The sequence below is a fragment of the Phasianus colchicus genome, chromosome 17 (assembly GCF_987193195.1).
Source record: "Phasianus colchicus chromosome 17, bPhaCol1.hap1.1, whole genome shotgun sequence".
NCBI classification, from domain to species: domain Eukaryota; kingdom Metazoa; phylum Chordata; class Aves; order Galliformes; family Phasianidae; genus Phasianus; species Phasianus colchicus.
Window position 1 is genome coordinate 8,092,279 of NC_143452.1, and position 18,088 is coordinate 8,110,366.

At 52.8% G+C, this 18,088-nt stretch overlaps 1 protein-coding gene across 4 annotated transcripts in view; it reads right to left on the reverse strand.

The window, feature by feature from the left end:
• Positions 1-174: 174 nt before the first annotated feature.
• Positions 175-18,088, reverse strand: part of LAMA5 (laminin subunit alpha 5) — a 78,953-nt gene continuing 61,039 nt past the window's right edge. For 3 of the 4 annotated variants that reach the window (XM_031590102.2, XM_031590094.2, XM_031590086.2), the window contains exons 36-80: positions 17,882-18,026; positions 17,227-17,367; positions 16,698-16,859; positions 16,473-16,574; positions 16,306-16,389; positions 15,762-15,992; positions 15,110-15,223; positions 14,705-14,832; positions 14,449-14,529; positions 13,793-14,007; positions 13,108-13,208; positions 12,753-12,933; positions 12,326-12,469; positions 12,093-12,244; positions 11,904-12,014; positions 11,492-11,603; positions 10,567-10,737; positions 10,023-10,219; positions 9,813-9,929; positions 9,584-9,738; positions 9,239-9,380; positions 8,840-8,942; positions 8,635-8,748; positions 8,348-8,527; positions 7,856-7,998; positions 7,465-7,641; positions 7,201-7,337; positions 6,765-6,918; positions 6,519-6,652; positions 6,234-6,396; positions 5,690-5,815; positions 5,330-5,481; positions 4,846-4,978; positions 4,467-4,607; positions 4,122-4,252; positions 3,869-4,039; positions 3,640-3,772; positions 3,389-3,540; positions 3,087-3,273; positions 2,821-2,973; positions 2,553-2,712; positions 2,316-2,446; positions 2,129-2,219; positions 1,700-1,819; positions 175-1,574 (exon numbers count right to left, since the gene is read on the reverse strand). In XM_031590102.2, coding sequence (XP_031445962.2) covers positions 1,420-1,574; positions 1,700-1,819; positions 2,129-2,219; positions 2,316-2,446; positions 2,553-2,712; positions 2,821-2,973; positions 3,087-3,273; positions 3,389-3,540; positions 3,640-3,772; positions 3,869-4,039; positions 4,122-4,252; positions 4,467-4,607; positions 4,846-4,978; positions 5,330-5,481; positions 5,690-5,815; positions 6,234-6,396; positions 6,519-6,652; positions 6,765-6,918; positions 7,201-7,337; positions 7,465-7,641; positions 7,856-7,998; positions 8,348-8,527; positions 8,635-8,748; positions 8,840-8,942; positions 9,239-9,380; positions 9,584-9,738; positions 9,813-9,929; positions 10,023-10,219; positions 10,567-10,737; positions 11,492-11,603; positions 11,904-12,014; positions 12,093-12,244; positions 12,326-12,469; positions 12,753-12,933; positions 13,108-13,208; positions 13,793-14,007; positions 14,449-14,529; positions 14,705-14,832; positions 15,110-15,223; positions 15,762-15,992; positions 16,306-16,389; positions 16,473-16,574; positions 16,698-16,859; positions 17,227-17,367; positions 17,882-18,026 — 6,427 coding nt within the window. In that variant the 3' untranslated portion in view covers positions 175-1,419. Of the gene's footprint in view, positions 1,575-1,699; positions 1,820-2,128; positions 2,220-2,315; positions 2,447-2,552; positions 2,713-2,820; positions 2,974-3,086; positions 3,274-3,388; positions 3,541-3,639; positions 3,773-3,868; positions 4,040-4,121; positions 4,253-4,466; positions 4,608-4,845; positions 4,979-5,329; positions 5,482-5,689; positions 5,816-6,233; positions 6,397-6,518; positions 6,653-6,764; positions 6,919-7,200; positions 7,338-7,464; positions 7,642-7,855; positions 7,999-8,347; positions 8,528-8,634; positions 8,749-8,839; positions 8,943-9,238; positions 9,381-9,583; positions 9,739-9,812; positions 9,930-10,022; positions 10,220-10,566; positions 10,738-11,491; positions 11,604-11,903; positions 12,015-12,092; positions 12,245-12,325; positions 12,470-12,752; positions 12,934-13,107; positions 13,209-13,792; positions 14,008-14,448; positions 14,530-14,704; positions 14,833-15,109; positions 15,224-15,761; positions 15,993-16,305; positions 16,390-16,472; positions 16,575-16,697; positions 16,860-17,226; positions 17,368-17,881; positions 18,027-18,088 lie in introns of those variants that run through there. The other variant, XM_090152134.1, reaches the window with a different exon arrangement.

The window sequence follows — 18,088 nt, forward strand, 5'->3', positions numbered from 1 at the left end:
TACTGTTTTTTTCTCAGTCTATTCAACATAAACCTAAGCAGTACTTGCTCCTTATGTTCAGTGCAGTTGGGTTTTGATGCTTTTGATAGCAGGCTAACTCCATCCTTCAGTTTTCGTTGTGATAAAAGGCCAGAGGATTGAAAACTGCCTCAGATTTGCTCTTCACCGGTAAAGTGAAAGAGAATAACATAAAACTTTATTTGACTCCGAAGTATGTACCAGTGATTTACAAAGACCATCTTTAATACTACCACTTAAAAACAGGTTATAATTACATTGAAAATGGACATGTTAAAAACCCACTTTACAATATTTACCCCTCATAAAAAAACAATATATAAGTTATAAGTCCATTTCGGAAGCAAGATTTCGTCCCCACATGGCTAGATATATATATACACACACAAATATATATATGATGTGTAAGTGCACAAGTGAACTAGGTGTTTTGGGAGCAAAATGTGTTTTTTTGTTTTTTTTTTCCAAGTGAAGACTGCACTATTAGCAGGGGTGAGCTAGGCTGGACAGAAGGCAGCTGGGGGCAGGGCAGGTGACTACAGTGACACTGCAAATCTGGACAGAGGTAACCTTTATTTCTTCCCTTTCAAGCAACAGTTTCTTGCTTCGTACAACAGGACTTCTATCAATGTATCTATCTATGCTGAATGCAACTACAGAGTACAGAGTGGCATCTGTGATGACCACCTGCTTTCCCTCAGCAGTTCTTCCAGCATACTTTATTCCTTTTTAGAAGTCTTATAAATTAATCTGATTGGCAGATGCTAATTCTGCAAGCAGAATTTTGTCCAAGGTCCCCTTGTAGAGCTCTGTACTTGCACAGCAGTAGCAGGTGAACAGAGACTGACCTTAGGGGGGAGGGTTAAATGCATCCTTGCTTATAAAAACCCAAAAGTGATGGAATTAATCCAGTTTGTCCTAACTGCATAAAACAAACTGCCTGCCGCCTTTAGCAGAAGACAGCCTGTGACTGTCATTAATAGCCTGAAGTGTTCAGAATTAAACCTGCATTATAAGCGTGGGGTAAAGGGCACAGGATTTGGGATGTGATGCACAGCTGCTGTATGCTCCAGCCCATAACACAAGCTGTGTGCCAGCATGAGGCCTGCTGCAGATGCTTGACCACTGGGAAAGGAGGCAGACTTGTTTCCATACCCTGCTCCAACTTTTTGGTTATATTTGTGAAAAGATGTCCCCGAAGTGCTCCCTCCTCTCCACCTTCCTCCCCTGCTCTCCTTCCCCATGGATTTGTAGCCCCTCCCTGATGTTGGCCCCAGCCTTGTGCTACAGACTTGTGCTGCAGGCACTGGAGATGGACTGGCTGACCAGAGCTCACAGCTGATGGCTGGGATCCAGGGAGCAGTGCAGTTTCCCAGTGTCAGGCTGTACACCGAGGTGAACTTACAGCACAGGGCAACCCTTCAGGCCAACTGAGCCCCTGACAGTCCTTGTTTGCAGCAGGTTCACATAGCTCTGGTTAACCAGCAGATTCCTTATGCAGCCCACATAATGAGGGAGGGGAGGTAGTGCTGACACTGTACTGGCCTCGTCTGCTTCTGCAAAATAAAACCAAGCATTGGACTAAAAACAGAGTAAGGGATTAAGCACATCTTACTTGCAACAGCAATAATAGGTCTTGCTTTGGGGTGTTTTGAGCTGGAGTGCATCTTTCTCAACTCACCTGGCAGCCCTCCTAGGTAGAACGTTGCCCTTGCACTGGCTGCAGGAGGCTGGCTGGGTCCCACTGCATAGTTTCTTTCTGTGTCCACTTCAACCTGGATTATGTTTTTCCTTTTGACAGCTTAGAAAGAAATCAAGAGTCAGACAGAGCTGCTTGCAGAAGTCCAGCAGCAGCACAGGGCAGCCCTAGCCTTGCTAGTGGCTCCATGACCTGGCAACCACCCCGTCCATCCAGCTTGCCAGGTCTGACAGCACTAACAAGATTAGGTGAGGACTCCAATTAGTAAATGACTTAATGGCAGCTGCAATCTCCCAAATTAAATGCAAACAGGTGGGAGCTGGGGTTTAAATATCTGAGGAAGGGCACTGGACTGCCCCCAGTAAATGTGGGCTGAGCAATATACCCAGGGACAAAGTGCTGTCCCCTCACCTGTGATGGAGTGCCACTGCCCGTCACAGAGAGATGGGCACGTCACCGACGTGGAGAATTCGTCAGCCCCAGTGTTGGCTCTCATGGTGACCTAGCAGAGACAAACCCATCAGAACTCGCTGAGCTGAACACAGTGGGCAAGAGATGGCCTCTACTGGGGCAATAGGAAAGCCATCCCTCCCACTACCTTTGTCTCCTCCATGTACAGCATGAGATGGGGGCTCCTCCTTGTCCCGATGTGGAAGATGAGCCCAGAGGCACTGTGGGGACGGACGTCCAGTGTCACCTCCAAATCCTGCTCAATTGCCAGTGCATCAGCTGGAAATGCAGTGCCACTGGTGAGAAGGGGACAAGGGACCTCCCACCAGACACATCCTTTCCAGTCCCAGGATCATGGGAACCAGCCTGGGCTGTTGTGGGGTACCTAGGGTGACGGACCCGCCGTCTGCAGCGAAGAAAATCCCATGCTCCAGAGCACCCTCATAACACGGCGTCACCCCAAAGGTGTGTGAGGGGGTACCCAGGGGCTTCCCATCCAGCTGTGGGTTCCTCAGGCAGCCGTCAAAGCTGGAAACCGATGTGCCCTGCAGAGATAGGCTCTGGGAGTGAGCATAGAGGGGCATGGGGCAGTGCTGTGGGACCAACAGCCAGTAGAGATGGGGTGATGCCAGGGGACCCCCACAAGCCCTTACCAGCATGTGAGCCTTGGCTCTTCCACCTGGGACACCCCCTATGTACAAGGGGGTCCGGGCTACAAAGAGCTTTGCGGTGGCCACTGTAGCACTCTGGGCTCGCAGCCCATCGATGACCAGCTGGACTCGGCTCTGGTCTCTGCTGAAGAAGACCTGCAAGGACCAAAGATGGATGCCAGGGCCACGGGCTTTGTGTAGTGGAAGAAGCCAGAAGGAAAAGCAAAGTGGCTCTGCGAGGCCTTGCTGAGCCCCAGTGCTCTGCTCACCGTGTGCCACCGCTGGTCATGGTACTTTTCTTTGCTGCGAATGCTCAGCCGCCGCCCACCAATGGCCACCAGGAAGACGAAGCGCCCGTTGGAGACAAGAAGAGCCATGAAGGTGCTTCGCTTGCCCGCCACGTAGAAGAGCAGCCCGTTAGAGGAGTTCAGCCTCACCTCCAGGGAGAAATGGAACCTGCGGGGACAGGGGATGACAGGAGCCCCTTGCCCCTGCCCTCCCATCACTGCAAGGGGCAAGTGATGGTTTCTGTGGCTGAGCCCACATGGCTTGGGCACAGAGTGAGCCTCACCTCTGGCTGAAGAAGGCCGGGATCTCCTCAAACTCCCAGCGGCTGCTCGGGGATCCCCCAAAGCGGAAGGTGTCCCTGGCTGTGCGGGGCTGCGGCCGGCAGAGCCCAGCCTGGTCGTGGCGGCGGTCCTTGGAGCTGGGCCTGCTGGACACCTACATGGGGTGCACAGAGGAACAGAGTGAAGGGAGGGTCCCCGACTGAGGGGCTGTGGTGGTGGCTGGAGAAGATGGGAGTTCTGTCAGCAGGGATACCTTGGGTTTCCTCCTGTCCTTCTTTAGAGCAACTCTGAGTTGCTGTGGCCGCTCGCCCCAAGGACAGCTCATGGTGACGTTGATGCTCTCCACGTTCTGCTGCAGGTCCACCACCATCTGCGGCTCTGACCTCCTACACACAGGGGGAAGAGGTTCCCATAACCAAGCCAGGCGAAAGGCAGGATGGGGCTGAGTCCTGCTCACTGGGACGCAGCACAGTGATGCTCACCGCTTGACAAAGACGTTCCCGATGCAGCCAGTGAGGTTGCTGAGGGCACCAGGCTCTGGTGAGCCTCCAAGCTGGAAGAGTGCCCGGTCATCCTGCTGCCTCCGTTGCCTCCAACTGGCCCTGGCCCCAGCTGCAGTGTCCTGCAGCTCGTCATCCACATAGAGCCGCACCCTATGGGGTAGGAGCGGTGCAGGATGAGCAGGGCCCCAGGGCTGCTGGCCCCTCAGCACCTGTGCATCACCAAGACACATACCCCTGGGCATCACTGTAGAAGGCCACGTAGTGGGTCCTGTCATCCGCATAGGTATTTTCAGTGGTGATTTTGGTTTCCAGCAGATTCAAGGCCAGCTGGCCCCTCTGGAGGGACACCTGGCACGTCCCCTCCTGCAGAAAGCATCGTGCCATTGCTGGGCAATCAAGCCCCAAGGTAGGGCCCATTTACCCACATTATCCAAATTTCACTGGATTTACCCTTTTATCCCTGCTCACATTCAACAAAATCCCTCTCTTTCCCAAGCAGGAGCCTCACTTGATTCTCCTGCACAAACTGATGGTTGTCCCACTACCGGGACAACTGGAGGGAACTGTGGGTGCCCACCTGGGTACTGTGGTAGTACAGCAGCCCCTCACGTTGGCTCGTCTGGAAGCTGAAGCCACTGTAGAAGTCACGCAGCGCAGGCACATCCTTCAGGGCCAGGGTCAGGTAACCATAGCCATGGACGCTGATGGAGCGAGCCAACTGTAAGAGGCACCATGGAAGCAAGGTGAGAGCCAGCTCCACTGTTGTAGGCATCCAGAATCTCACTTGGTCTGGCCAGTGCTATGGCCAACCATGGGGGGCACCTCATCATGGCCCCCAGCACTGAGGAACTGTGGGGTTTATATTTCTGCATGAAGAGAAGATTGTATTTGTCCTAGGGTCCCATGCTGCTTTCCCTGCTGGACCTCATCCCCAGCTGCTGAAGCACTGCACTTACCAGAAGGTCTGAGGTACATCCATAGCTCACACCAACAGTGTTCATGCGTTTCAAGTCAACGTATTTGCCGAGAGCCTTCAAGCCCTTCATGCAGCCCCGGATGGGCCCACCCGTGGGGAAGAGTGCCTTCAGGCTGCAGGAGAAACAGGCAGCGTTAACAGGACAACCTCACTGAGGATCCAGCCCTGCAGCCCCCAGACAGAGCACTTGGGAAGGACACGCAATGACCAGGTGTGGCTGCAGTGCCTCATGCAGAAAGCTGCTTCACAGCACCAAGCTTGGCTAAGGAGGGTCAGCAACACCCACCAGCACCTCACCCCACCCTGGAGATGTCCCATCCTCAAGCCCATGGTGATGGGCAGCAAGAGGAAGCCTCCCCCCAAGTTTGAGCAGTCCTGGATGTGGTTGAGGAAGGGCCAAGCCCACCCTCAAGGTCTGGAGATGAAGATGTAGATTGCCACACTCACTGGTGGGCCAGACCCACCTGGGGGGCAGCACTGCTGGAGGCACACCGCCCAGGTAGTAGGAGACAGCATTCTCCAAGGAGTTCTCCTGCTCCACCATGAAGATGGTGAGGCGCTCCAGACGCACCAGGATGCGCTTCTTGTTATTCATTTTGAGGAGGAAGATCTGGATCTGCAGACAGAGAAGAAAAATGAGCAGCTGGATCCATAAGAGAGCAAAGCATGAAATGTCCAATTCATGTCTCCAAGTAAAGTACACTCGAAAAGGAAGCCCAGAGCCTACAAGCTTTAAGCCTTACCCCAAAACAAGGTTCCAGACTCCCAGCTGGCACCTCTGGATGAAGAGCCAGCCCACACATGGACACCCACTCCCCCCTTACCGCTTTGTTCGTGGCGCTGCTGATGGAGGAAGAGTTGCTGCTGGGCTTTGCCATCTCCAGGCCTGTGTTGAAGTCATAGTAAAGCACCAGCTTCCCATCCCGGATGGCCAGGCACAGGAACTGTCCCTGTGGGAGGCAGGTTGGATGCTCAGCATCAGGGCTCAGCACTGGCAGAAGCAGATCCTGCAGCTGATGCCTCAACCTGTCACTGTGACAGCAACGAGGGATCCATGTGTGAGCAGCAACCCTGTGTTGGGGCCAATGGAAATGTTCCTGGCAGCACTGAGTGCCACGGTGAACCCTCGTCCAGCTCAAAGCTCTGTGCATGGGTGTTGGAGTTCAGGACAGTCCTTCTGGCACCAGACTAGTGACACAGCCCTCTGGTGGCTTTTAACAATAGTGCAGATGTACTGCTTTAAACAGCACTATAATCTCCAAAGCCATCTTCTCCCCGCAACCCTGAACGGAGAACACCTGCAGGTAGGGCTGACTACCCCCATCACACTGACTGAAGGGTGAAGGTTCCCAGAAGAGTGGCACCTGCCTGATTCTCCAGAAAGAAGAGGATGCCATTGTAGGAGACAATCCGGATCTCCTGCTCAAAGCGCTTGGTTGTGCCAAACTGACTCTCAAACTTGATCTCCGCATAACCAGTACCATCAAAGTAGGAACCATCGGTCAGCCAGGGATCTCCTGTGGACTTGGACCTGAAACACACAAGAAGAAACACAAGGCATCACTCCAAAGTCAACTGCCCCCAAATGGGGCAGCCAAGGGTTAGGGTGAGCCTGTGGGACAGGTGCTGCCCTGCCTGACTGCACAGCCTTACCTTGCACAGGGCTTCTCAGCAGTGGTATCCAACTGGAAGGTGTGCTGGAAGTTGTACAGACTCACCACCTCCTCATTCAGCGTGTCCAGCTCCAGGCATCCACGGTAGTTGGGATAACGCAGAGTGGGAGGGGGCTGGAAATGTAACCAAACAGTTTGATTTTGGTTTTGTCATGAAAACATCATGGGCTCTCCTGCCAATATGCTTCAAAGATATTGCTGATACCTCCTAGGAAACCTGTCTCACCATGAAGCTGGGTGGGTAGCCGCCCACGTAGAAGACCACGTTGTGTGGGTCAAGGTTGAGCAGCCCCTGCTCTCCCTTGGCCACGCTGTCTCCTTTGGTCTCATGCACCGTCTGCCTTTCCACTATCACTGACATCTGCCCGTACTGCAGGATCCTGTAGCAAAGAGGGATGATCAAGTCAAGTGGAGATGCCCAAAGAGGAGCCAATCTTGCTCTCCCTGAGTACAGGGCTTCCCCATACAGCTCTGCCAAAGAACATCATCTTTCAACCTGAAGGCAGCCCCCAGACTTTCCATGATGTGGTGAGACCATTTATTTCCCTGACAATTTTTTGAGGTGTTTCAGTGCTGATCTTTTGGACACAGCACTACCCACATGCACTGCAGGGACAGGCTCCCAGCAAGCTGCCTCAGAATCTATCACACCCATCTCCAACCTATTGATGTTGATGGCAGCAAACTGCTCTCCAATTTCCTCATCAATGGTAAGGGATGCTGGCTCCTCGTTGCCCAGTTTGTAGACCCACTGCACTTTGCGGTCCTTCAGTACAATACCCAGGTAGTCTCCAGTGGCCTGAATGTAGGGGAGAGACAGGGCCAGACACTGACATTAGAATGGGCAAGAGCACCCAGCAATGCTCTCCCTGGTGCAGCAGAGCTGGGGAGCAGCTACCTACAGCTTTCCTCCTGTCCCAACTCACCTCACGGCTGCCCAGGTACAGAATGAACCGCCCCTCCTCTGCCCCATCCTGCTGGCTCCTGGGCTCAGGGTTTTGGATGTAGAATTTGAGGGATGTGTAGGCTGCCAAATCCTGCAGGTTGCTCGGCATCCGGACCTGCACTCCTGAGCTGCCATTGAACTTCATGGGGACTTTCACCTGGAGGGAAAGAAATCCAACTCTAAAGAGCTGAAACCCACTGCTGCCACCTCACGTGCCCAACAGCTCTTCCCAACTCCACTTCTGGGAGTTTTCCCATGAGAAAGCAACCCTGCTTGGTAGCCCCAGAGCTACTGTAAATACTTCTCCCATTCACAAACCACCCCCAAGCAAGCCCCCATTCACCCAACACCCCTGGCACCCACAAGCCCACCTTGCTGGCAGCATTCCTCGCCTGCGTGATGAGCTGCCGGATGCGCACAATGTTCTCTGACACAGTGGCATTCTTATTCCTCCTGTTCTCCAGACTGCTCAGCTTCCCCAGCAGCAGTGGGATGGTGCTTTCCAGGCTGGACACTGGTGTGAGAGAGAAGCAGTTTTTATAAGCATTAGTGAGGGAGATGTGAAGCTCAGGCAGGTCTGAGACATGCAAGTCAAAAGCAGTGGAAGCTGAATCACACAACTGTTTCCCTACGCACAGCAGTCTTGATATGGGGTTTTGAAAATGCTCCAGCATGTGCAACCTCCTGCAATAAAGCCATGGGTGATATACATACTGCAGACTGAGATTTAAAATAAAGGGGCAGGATTTGAAGCACCCAGAGTTAGCTCTCTCACTTCCCTGCACTCCTGACTTGTAACTGCAAAGCACAGCTTCTGAAAGCACTGTTCTCAGCCCCGGAGGCTGAGCAGGATCAGCACTCACCAGATTTCCTGGCATCTTGGACTGCCTGGTTCAGGTCTTCATTTCGAAGGCCTCCATACTTGTCTTTCCACTCATCCAGATTCTTCTTCATGGTGCTCAGGGTATCTTCCACTCTTGCAGCTGTCTCGTTGGCCTCTGTGGCAGCTGCTTTGGCATTCTGAATTGTCTCCTTGGTGTCCTCTGGAAAGACAGGAGGAAAATCCCCGAAATGGTCAGGAGAGGGGAGGAAGCAGCCTTGGGTCACAAGCTGGATGTAGGGATGGGGGCAGGGAGCACCCAGAACAAACCTTGGTCCCTGCCCAGCGTATCCTGCACAGACTGCAGCTGTCTCAAGAGCTGCTCCTTCTTCCTGCGGAGGTCAGCCAGCTTCTCCTTTGCTGTTTGCAGAGTGCCTTTAATAGCTGCAATTAAAAAACCAAAAACAACATGTATTCTGCGTGTTGGGTCTCTGTCCAGCCCCAAGCCACCACCCTGTGATGAAGCCTCTCTCACCCCCATTGAGTTTTGTCTGCTCTCTCCTCACACCCTCCTCAAGGTTGCTGCTGTTCCTCTTCAGCTCTTTAGAGATGGCCCCGAGATTTTCTGACATGACATTCTGTAAAACAAACATTTGCTGTGCTGCCTCAGGGCCTGGAAGAGGAGTTCAAGTCCCTGGCCCAGACAGCACATGCAAAGATACTCATTTGGACAACTGCAGTGGAGTAGGCTGCAGGGGTGTGATGGGCTGACCTGAAGCTTCCAAGCCCAGCCTTGGCCTCACCAGTTGCTCTGTTCTCCAGCACAAAGTGCTGCAGACTCAAAGGGAAGGGGCAGCAGACCACTGCGTGTGGGTGTGAAAAGCTGCACAGCTGCAGATGGAATTTTGCTTTCTCTCATTTGCACAGCACATACCATCAAAGCCTTGCCAGCAGCCTCATCGGCGTCGTGGGCAGCTCGCTCGGCTTTTCCCACTGCTTCAATGATGCTGGCATAGACGTTGGAGGCATCGATCGCCCTCTGGATAAAGCCATCTTGGTTTGTGCCCTGGATAATGCTGCGTTGGAAGACAAAGCCATCAGGGCCACAGAGACCACTCATGCTGGGCTCCTGTCCCCAAGGACAAACACCTTGGGTTCCTCAGGCTCCTCAACCCTTGGAGAAAACACCCTGCTGCAAATCTGCTGCAGTGCTGGGGCTGTGGTATCCCATCCCTAACCCCAGCAAGATGACAACCAGGGAGCTGGGCAGAAGACTCACCTGGACAGGTTCCTTGCCAGCTCATCCAGGAGCCGGGCGTGCTCCTCAGCCTGCTCCACAATGGGGATTTTACTGCTGGCTGGAGAGAACTTCTTCACTCGCTCTGTCAGAGGCAGCTTTGCCCCATCCAGAAGGGCTGCCAGCTTCTCATATGCCTGCAAGGACATGTGTCACCCCCAATGGTTGCCCCACTGTGCTCTGCCCATGTCAAAGCAATTCCATCACACACCTCCTTCGCACTCTCCATCTTCTGTAGGAAGTTGGAGACCTTGGCCAGGGCATTCTCAGCCATCCTGAGGGTCTCCTGCACCAGTCCATACTGCTTTTGGAGTTCACGGCTCTTTTGCTAGACACAAAGACATGGAGTCAGGAGCCAGTAGGGCCAGGGCAGGTTCCCCCTCACTGCATGGCAGTATGGGCTCATCTGGTGCATGTCTACCTGACTCTCCTCCAGGTTGTTGCGGTTCAAACTGTTCAAGTCTTCTGTCTGCCTGGTTTTGTTGACAGCCTCGTTCAGGGCATCACGGAGATCCATCAGCTGGGAGCTGTGCTGTGCCAGCCAATCCTGGATGCTGCTCATCAGTGCCTGGTTGGACTCCCAGTGGGCATGAAGCTCGCTCTTCACCCGGTGCAACACTGGGGGTGGAAGAGATGAGAACTGGTCTTCATCTTTCTGTGCTTGGCTGTGGAAATGCCTAATTCTGGTCTCACTTTCCAGGTATCCCTTCCTCTTTCAGTCTAGATAAAACAGGATCTCATACAATATTATCTACAAACCCCTAGTGAGAAGGATGGGATCTCTTTCAGAAAGATGCCCAGCCTGAAAGGCTCTATATGAAGAACTCTTATCTGAAGCCCTATTATTCTAAATAATAGTGTCCTGTCATGGGACAATTAATATGAAGAAACACAGGGTGACTTATTTAGACTGCCAATAACCAGACCAAGCAGGGCCAGCACAGGTGCTGCTAACCCACACTCACACTTCTGAGCTTCTTTGTGCTCACGCCTCGCCAGCTCCTCCTGGCCACCCAGGCTCCGCTCCTTCATCTCCCTCAGCATCCTCTCCACCTCTGCCATCTTCTGCCGAAACTCCTCAGTGGAGGTGGTGCTGGTGTTTGCTGCCCCAAATGTGGCCATCTGCCGCACCAGGTCTGCAAGGAAACACAGGTCTCATTAGCATCCTCACCCCAGTCCCTTTGCAACTGAGACCTTCCATCCCTTACTCTCACCAAAACACAGGCAGCCTCTGTGCAGTGCTTGGACACCCAGCCTGAGACATCACTTGAGGGCACTGCCACATTTCTGTTCCCTGGACCCTTACCAGGAATGCGTGTTACATCCCAAGCACTTGCCTGTGGCTTTGCCTCCTCTCCCTGATGCAAGTCCCTCTCTGTTTCACTAAATCTCTCCTGAAAGACCAGTTTTATGCTTTTTAATAATATTTGTGCCACGTTGATGTATTTTTCCAAACACAATTTTCAGCCTAACAGCTGGGATTCACAATCACAGATTCAGTGAGGTTGGAAAAGACCTCTAAGGTCTCTAAGTTCAACCCCAGACCCCTCCACTGTGCCCACTGCCCACATCCCTCAGTGCCATATCTCCATGGCTCTGGAACACCTCCAGGGATGGTGACCCCCCAACCTCCCTGGGCAGCTGTGCCACTGCATCACTGCTCTTTTGGAGAAGAAATGTTTCCTAATATCCAACTGGAACGTCCTCTGAGGTTCAATATCCCCTTGTCTACCTATAGTCACAAGTCTGTGTGGATCTCCACCACAATTTTATTTCCCCTTCATTTTTCCAAGGCGCTTTCTAAGTGATGCAGTGCTCTGTGCTGCCTGCAAAGTGAAAACGTGGCATTCCCAGCAGGAAAAACCCACAAAGCAGAGACTCTTCACTCACCTCCAGTGCTTTTCTGAATACTTTGAATAGTTAGCAGAAGTTGTTGTCCTCTCTGGTAAGTCTCCCTTGTATGTTGCTCTAAATGGCTTGCTTTTCTATGAGTCATCATCATCTGAAACACAAAGAACTATTAGCTGAAGCATAAGTTCATATTTTACGCGACCCTTCTGCAGTTGGGCTGTTGAAAACATGGATATATGTACATACAGACATTTTTCCAGGCATCTGGATGTCTGGCATTTGATGTCATGACATGTTTAACAGCCCTCCAAGGGAGCAATGCAGCTCATGGAGCTTGGCCATGTAAGACACCCCTGCACCCACAGCCCAGTGGGTGAGGCCTTCAAAGCCCTCAGTTCAGATAAAAGGGGAACTCTTGCTCTGGCAATGGGAAGATGAAGAAATATCCTACCCTGTGCTGCAAAGCATTCAAATCCTGCGTGAGGTCCGTGTTCTCATCCTCCAGCTCATCAGCCCTTTGCCTGACCTTGTTCATGGCTCTGTGGTACTCACGCAGTTGGTTCTGGAAAAGAAGAGAGCTGAAATCAAGCTAGCAGGCCAGGACAAACAGGCAAAAAGCAGCACCAGACCTGCCACGCACAGCAACAGTCGCCATAGTGTTGTTGAGACTATGGAGGCGAGCCCAGGCGATGGAGCTGGCGCTGAGGTTGACCAGCTGGCTCCGGATGGAGGGGAAGGACATCTCAATGCTCTGCAGATCCTCCAGCAGGAGCAGGACACAGCTGTCACACACTGCCCAGAGAATGGCACAGTCAGCACAGTCCTTTGCCAGAGCTTCCCTCACCTCCTTCCCCAGGACTGCAGGATACACACCTTCACACCTCATGCTGTCTGGGCCGTTTGCCACGGGGATCTCATAGTTGTGCATGCAGACATCGCACTGCTTCCCCGTCAGCCCGTTGGAGCAGGTGCACTCCCCAGTGCGTGGGTCACAAGAGCCCCCTCTGCACTCACACCCTGCCAAGTTCAATAACAAGGAAACAGCCATATCATCATTTGTGCTCTTGCCACACCAAAGGAAGGGGAATAGGTGGCTTTCCTCCAGCTGTGCAATTGCATCTCTGCCCATTTACATGCATGCACTGCTGGGGGTTTCTCTGTGCAAACTGGCAACACGCACAGGACCCCAAACAACAGGTGGTTGTTTTCCTTCTCTAGCAATTTGACAAACACACGTGCCACCAAAACCATGTCCCGCTCCTTCACGTGAGGGACCCAACAGTTGGGAAGCAGGACTCACTTCTGCAGCCCCTCTCGCTGAAGCCCCAGTAACCTGGGGCACACTGCTGGCAGTGCAATCCACTGACGCCAGGCAGGCAGTGGCATTGGCCTGTCTGTGCATGGCAGCTGCTCCCCATGGCACCAACATCACAGTCACACCTCCGGCAGCCAGAGCATCCCTCGAAGCCGTAGTACCCCTCCTAGGGAAAAGTGGGTCAGTGTGGGCACTGTTTAGGGCAAACCTGCCCTTATCATGCTGGATAAGGGAAATGAGGTTTGCTGCAGCTTCCCATAGGGTACTGCATCACTGCTGAGGATGCAGCTGAGCACCCGTGTCAAGCAAAGGCACCATCATGGTACACAGGCAGCCTCACCTCGCAGTGGTCGCAGTGCTGCCCCGTCACTCCAGCCTTGCAGAAGCACTGCCCGGTTTGTGGATGGCATGAATCAGTCCCACAGGGTGAACAGCTGCACTCTGCCAGGGAAAACACACGGTTTTAGGTTGAATTGAAAAGACCCATCAGTCACGCCAGACCTCCTTACTCCTGACAAGGAATCTCATTTCTCCCGTCTTATCACAATCACAGCATATACACAACTCTTCTCTGCTTGGATTTGCTCCTGCTGGCAGCTTAGTTCCATTATGGTTGCCCAGGGCAGTTCCCCTTTGGTTAGCTGCAGTTTGGCTGTTCCTCAGACAGACAGGAGCAGTGCTGGCAGCGGGCTGTGCACACCCACGCTCCCAGGGAGTGCCAGCACTGCTGCTGCAGGAGCTGCTTGGAGCAAGGCTGTTCCAACCCAGCTGTGGCTTGCCAGCTTGCAAACAAGGCTGGATCAGAAGCTCTGGAGTTGTGATGCTGGAGGGCAGGTTTTTGGAGATGCTTTCTTTCCTATTATCATCTTCAAAGGCTGCCTGTCCTGGCATGCATGCAACTGAGTGCGTGACTCACCCGTGCAATGCACAGCCCAATGAACGCTGTACAACCTTGCTAAAACTCTTGACATGTGTCTGGTCAGCCTGTCCTTCTCCCCCCCGTGCTTGCTGCTGGTCCCACTCACGTGTGCAGTTCTTGGCTGCCACTGCATCCCCATAGAAGCCAGGGGCGCAGACCTCGCACCGCGCACCGGCTGTGTGATGCATGCAGCCCGTGCAGGTGCCAGTTAGGGAGTCACAGCTGCTGAACAGCATGTTGGGATCCGTGTTCCCGCTGCAGTCGCAGGGCTGGCACGAGCTGCCAATCACCAGGGGATTGCCATAGTATCCTGGGGCACACCTGGAGAAACACAGCGAGTTAAAACACAGCCAGGGCACTGGGGGATTCCAGAGCCTGCACCACCCCTGAGTCTTGAGCAATTCTAGCAGTGAGGGCATCCAAGAGGATTGTAATTGATGCAACATTCTGGGATTTCAAAGCGCTTTGTGTTTGGCACTATGATACCCCAGAAAGATGCCTTTATCATAGACTGCAAGTCAAGGCAAAGGACAGCTAAGCAAATGCAACCACACTAAAAAAATATATCAGCAGTGGAGACAGCAATGGAGTATGTGCATCTGAAAGGGACTGAAAGACATCCTGCTTGAGCAAAGCTCACTCAAGGCACAGCCAGCTATTTCCAAGGCAGTCTCTACTAGGACATCTCCTCTGCCACAGCAGTGGCTGCATAGGACTAGCATGGAGCCACGGCCCAAGAAACAGAGGTGCCATCCTCCTTACCGCTCACAGTTGGGTCCAGCGTAGCCAGGCTTGCAGAGGCACTGTGTGCTGGAGCCTTTGTGCACACAACCAATGGCGAAACTGAAACAACAAGGGGTGAATGGGAAAGTGCAACTATCACCTGAGGTGGTGCCAAGGCACTGGCCCCACGGTGTGGTCTGCTAGGGAGCAGGTGTGGGTCCAGGGACTGGCACTAGGACATTCCCAGGGCCAAACCTGCCCTGACGTGGGGACAACCCCATTCAAGGGTGCTCACTTGTTGGAAGCAACGGAAAGAGGACACGGACATCCGACACACTGCAGGCTCCCGTCAGCATTGTGGCTGCCCACATAGCCATCCTTGCACTGCTCACAGTGATCTCCCTCTGTGTTGTGCTGGCAGTTCTGCAAGGACAAGTCATGCTGTGGGCTCAGCACTGCCAGCAGGAAATACCCCCACCAGTTATCTGGATGCTGCAGTTCCTCTTCCTTCCCAGAACTATCTTCCACCTGACCATGAGTGGGGAACACCCCCAAAATGGCCCATGTGGCTAAAGCTCTAATTCAAGCATGGTCCCACTGGCACAGTTTGCATGCGAAGAACTTTCTAAATCCCACACTACAGATTCCAAACTCCAGTTTTCCAGCTCCAAAATGCCATGCTGTCTCACTGTTTACTTACAAGGCATATCCCAGATCCTGGCAGGCACTGGTCTGAGTGGCCGTTACAATTACATGGAATGCATTTCCCCAAAAATAACCCTTTGGTGTCCCTGTAGTAACCTGGAGCGCATTCCTGAGGAGAGAGCAGAAGGAGATGTGAAAAACAGCCTGAAACATCCAGGCAAAGCAAACAGACCAATTTAATTTCCATGACGGAATTCCCACTGGGCTGTATTGAAGGAGAAGAGATTAAAAGCAACAACAAAGATTTTCTATTCCTCATCAGTAAGAGATAACTGGCTAGGCAGAGGATCTCCTCCAAGGTACTGCACAAACTTGATTTAGGTCTTAACAAATTTTCCTAGTATGTCCCTTCCAAGAGGCCAGATGCAGCCTGCACGCATCCCCCAGGTGTGCTGTGCTTTGGCAGGAGGGAAGCTGTGAGCAGGTCAGTATGGGGGAATTTGGGAGATGCTGTTCAGGCACAGCCTGATCTGTGATCAAAGCTAAAACCCTCAGGGGTTGGCCTGGAAGCAGACTGTGCAGCACCACTGCTCTGCACAGTGATCCAAACCCCACAGACTGCCACCTGCACCAAGCACGAGGTGTGTCTGTCTGCAGCTGTTCAACTGCTCTCTGCCTAGAATAGTGCAAGCTCCTCTTGCCCCTACCTGGCAGGAGTCACCCAAGTAGTTAGCTGGACAAAAGCACAACTCCACGTTGCTGGCAGGGACACCTGTAGCTGCATCCGTTGCAATCTCCAGGACCACACGACGCAGGGACACGGAGGAGGAGAGCTGAGAGAAGAGTGCCCGGATCTGCAGCTGCTCCAGGTTTGCCAGCACCATCATGAGCTCTTCTCTCGATACAGGGTTGTGTGTCTCTGTGTGCCTGAAGTTACTCTAGAGGGAAAAGATCTGAGTTTACTGAAGAAGAACAAACCCTTATTTTATGGCATCCAGTCCAACCTTCAGCTCCTTTTGCACAGGTAAAGTAGTTTCTTAGATTTTCACAGCCAGTTCTGCTGTAAAATACACCATCAGAAATCACATAATTTCCCAAATGGGAAGGGACCCATAGAGATCATCAAATCCAACTCCTGGCTCCACACAGAACCATCCAAAATATACCGAGCTCAAAGAAATGCACACTTCTGCCTACAAGCTAGTCGTTTCCTTTCAGTAGCATCTGAACACATACAGTGTGCTAACTCACCTCCACCAGCTGCAGCTGGCCTTCATGTACCTCCCCTGGGGAAGGGTAGGAGCTTTCCAGAAACATGATGCTCATCTGATTTCCCTGAGAAAAGCAAGGAAGGGATTGGTCATCACCTCATCCTGCACACGTTAGCAGGAGGTACTGGTGAACTGCTCGGTCTGCACCTTCAGGATCACATCCGGACGGGACTCCATGGGAATGAAGACATCACCCCTCCGTGGGTCAGAGTGAAGCTCGTAGCGCAGGTAGCCACCATAGGAAGAAACCTAAGGAAGAGCCAAGTTGCATCAGCTGCTACCTGCAACGTGAGTCAGAGCTGTCCATGCTCAACCAGAGAGTGGGGTCAGGGATGTGCGGGACTGCCGGTCCAGCTGCCACTGTGCTCTTACCTGGTCCCCAAGGTAGGAGCTAGGTGCAACCCAGTAGAGCTCCTGATAGGCATCCAGGAGGTTCCTCAGATCAGCATGGAGGAGCTGCTCCCGCAGGCTCAGGGTTGTTGGCACCTCCTGGCGATCACTGCTCATCAAGAGCCAGCCATTCATGTCAATGAACTGTAGGGGAAGATCAAGCATACATGTTTCTCCCCTTGTGCCCTGGAGGAGCTATGGAAGGCATTTGGATGCTGATGCTTAGAAGAGCAATTCTCAGTGTGGCTGAAAAGATGCCAACAGGGTCACAACCTCACACACATCCTGATGAAGCCACTGGAAAACCGAGCACCACCCTTGCCTGACATGATCCCCAAATGCCATCTATGACTTTCCACCCTATGAGACTCCAGAGACCAGGAAAAGGGGCTGAAAATGGGAGATGGGCATAGCAGGACAAGAATAACACTCCTCACACCTTCTCTTCCAGCAAGACAAGTGTACAATGAAGACCCAAGACAGCAGCACAGCCGCTCTGCTGGTCCCTCACCTCAGCTCGGTACTTCACAGCACTGCGGCAGCGATTGGTGGCACCAAAGCAGAAACACTTGGTGCACCCCTTGGGGTTGCTGGCATCCAAAGAAAATGTCCCCAGGCGGCACTGGTCACACCTCGGGCCCTCCACATTTTCCTGGAAGATATGCAAAGCTCAGTAGTGTCAGAGGCTCCTTGCTGGGTCTTAGCAGAGGGCAGAGATGGCTCTAGGAGTGATCAAGCCCAATGAGGTTCATCATTGTGACACTGAAAGACAATTAAGCAGTTCCCAAACAGGTTTGCTAGCACACCACCCAGCAAACATTGAATTTACTTGAACTAAGCTTGTAAGCCCTGCAAAGCAGTAGGATAAGGCAGCTGAGCAGCAGTTTGAGTTACTCACAGAAGGGCAGGAGTAAGTGGGTTGACAGCTTCACCTGCATCATTCCCTGACAACAGGGCTCAGAGTTCAGGCTGCCTGACTGCCCGCAGACAGCCTGGTGAGTGAGCCCTGGCAGCCAGGAAAGATGGGGAGAAGGCTGTCAGGGTGTTCTGAATCGTACAACCCAGCAGGAATCAAACACCCACAGCCCCAAGGCTAAACCAGCTGTACAGCCAGAGCAAGGACACTTGAGCCAAGCACAAATGCATGAAGGAACTGGAGGACTGACCTTGCAGTGACACTGCCCCGTCACTGGGTCACATACGCTCGCTTCAGTGCCATCAGGATGGCAGTCACACCGCCGACAGCTGGGGTACTGGTAGTAGCCAGGGGCACAGAGGTCACACCGTCGCCCAATTATATTGGGCTTGCACCTGGGTGGGATGCAAAAGATGCAGCATTAGAAACCTATGCTTTATGCTGCTGCATTTGCAAA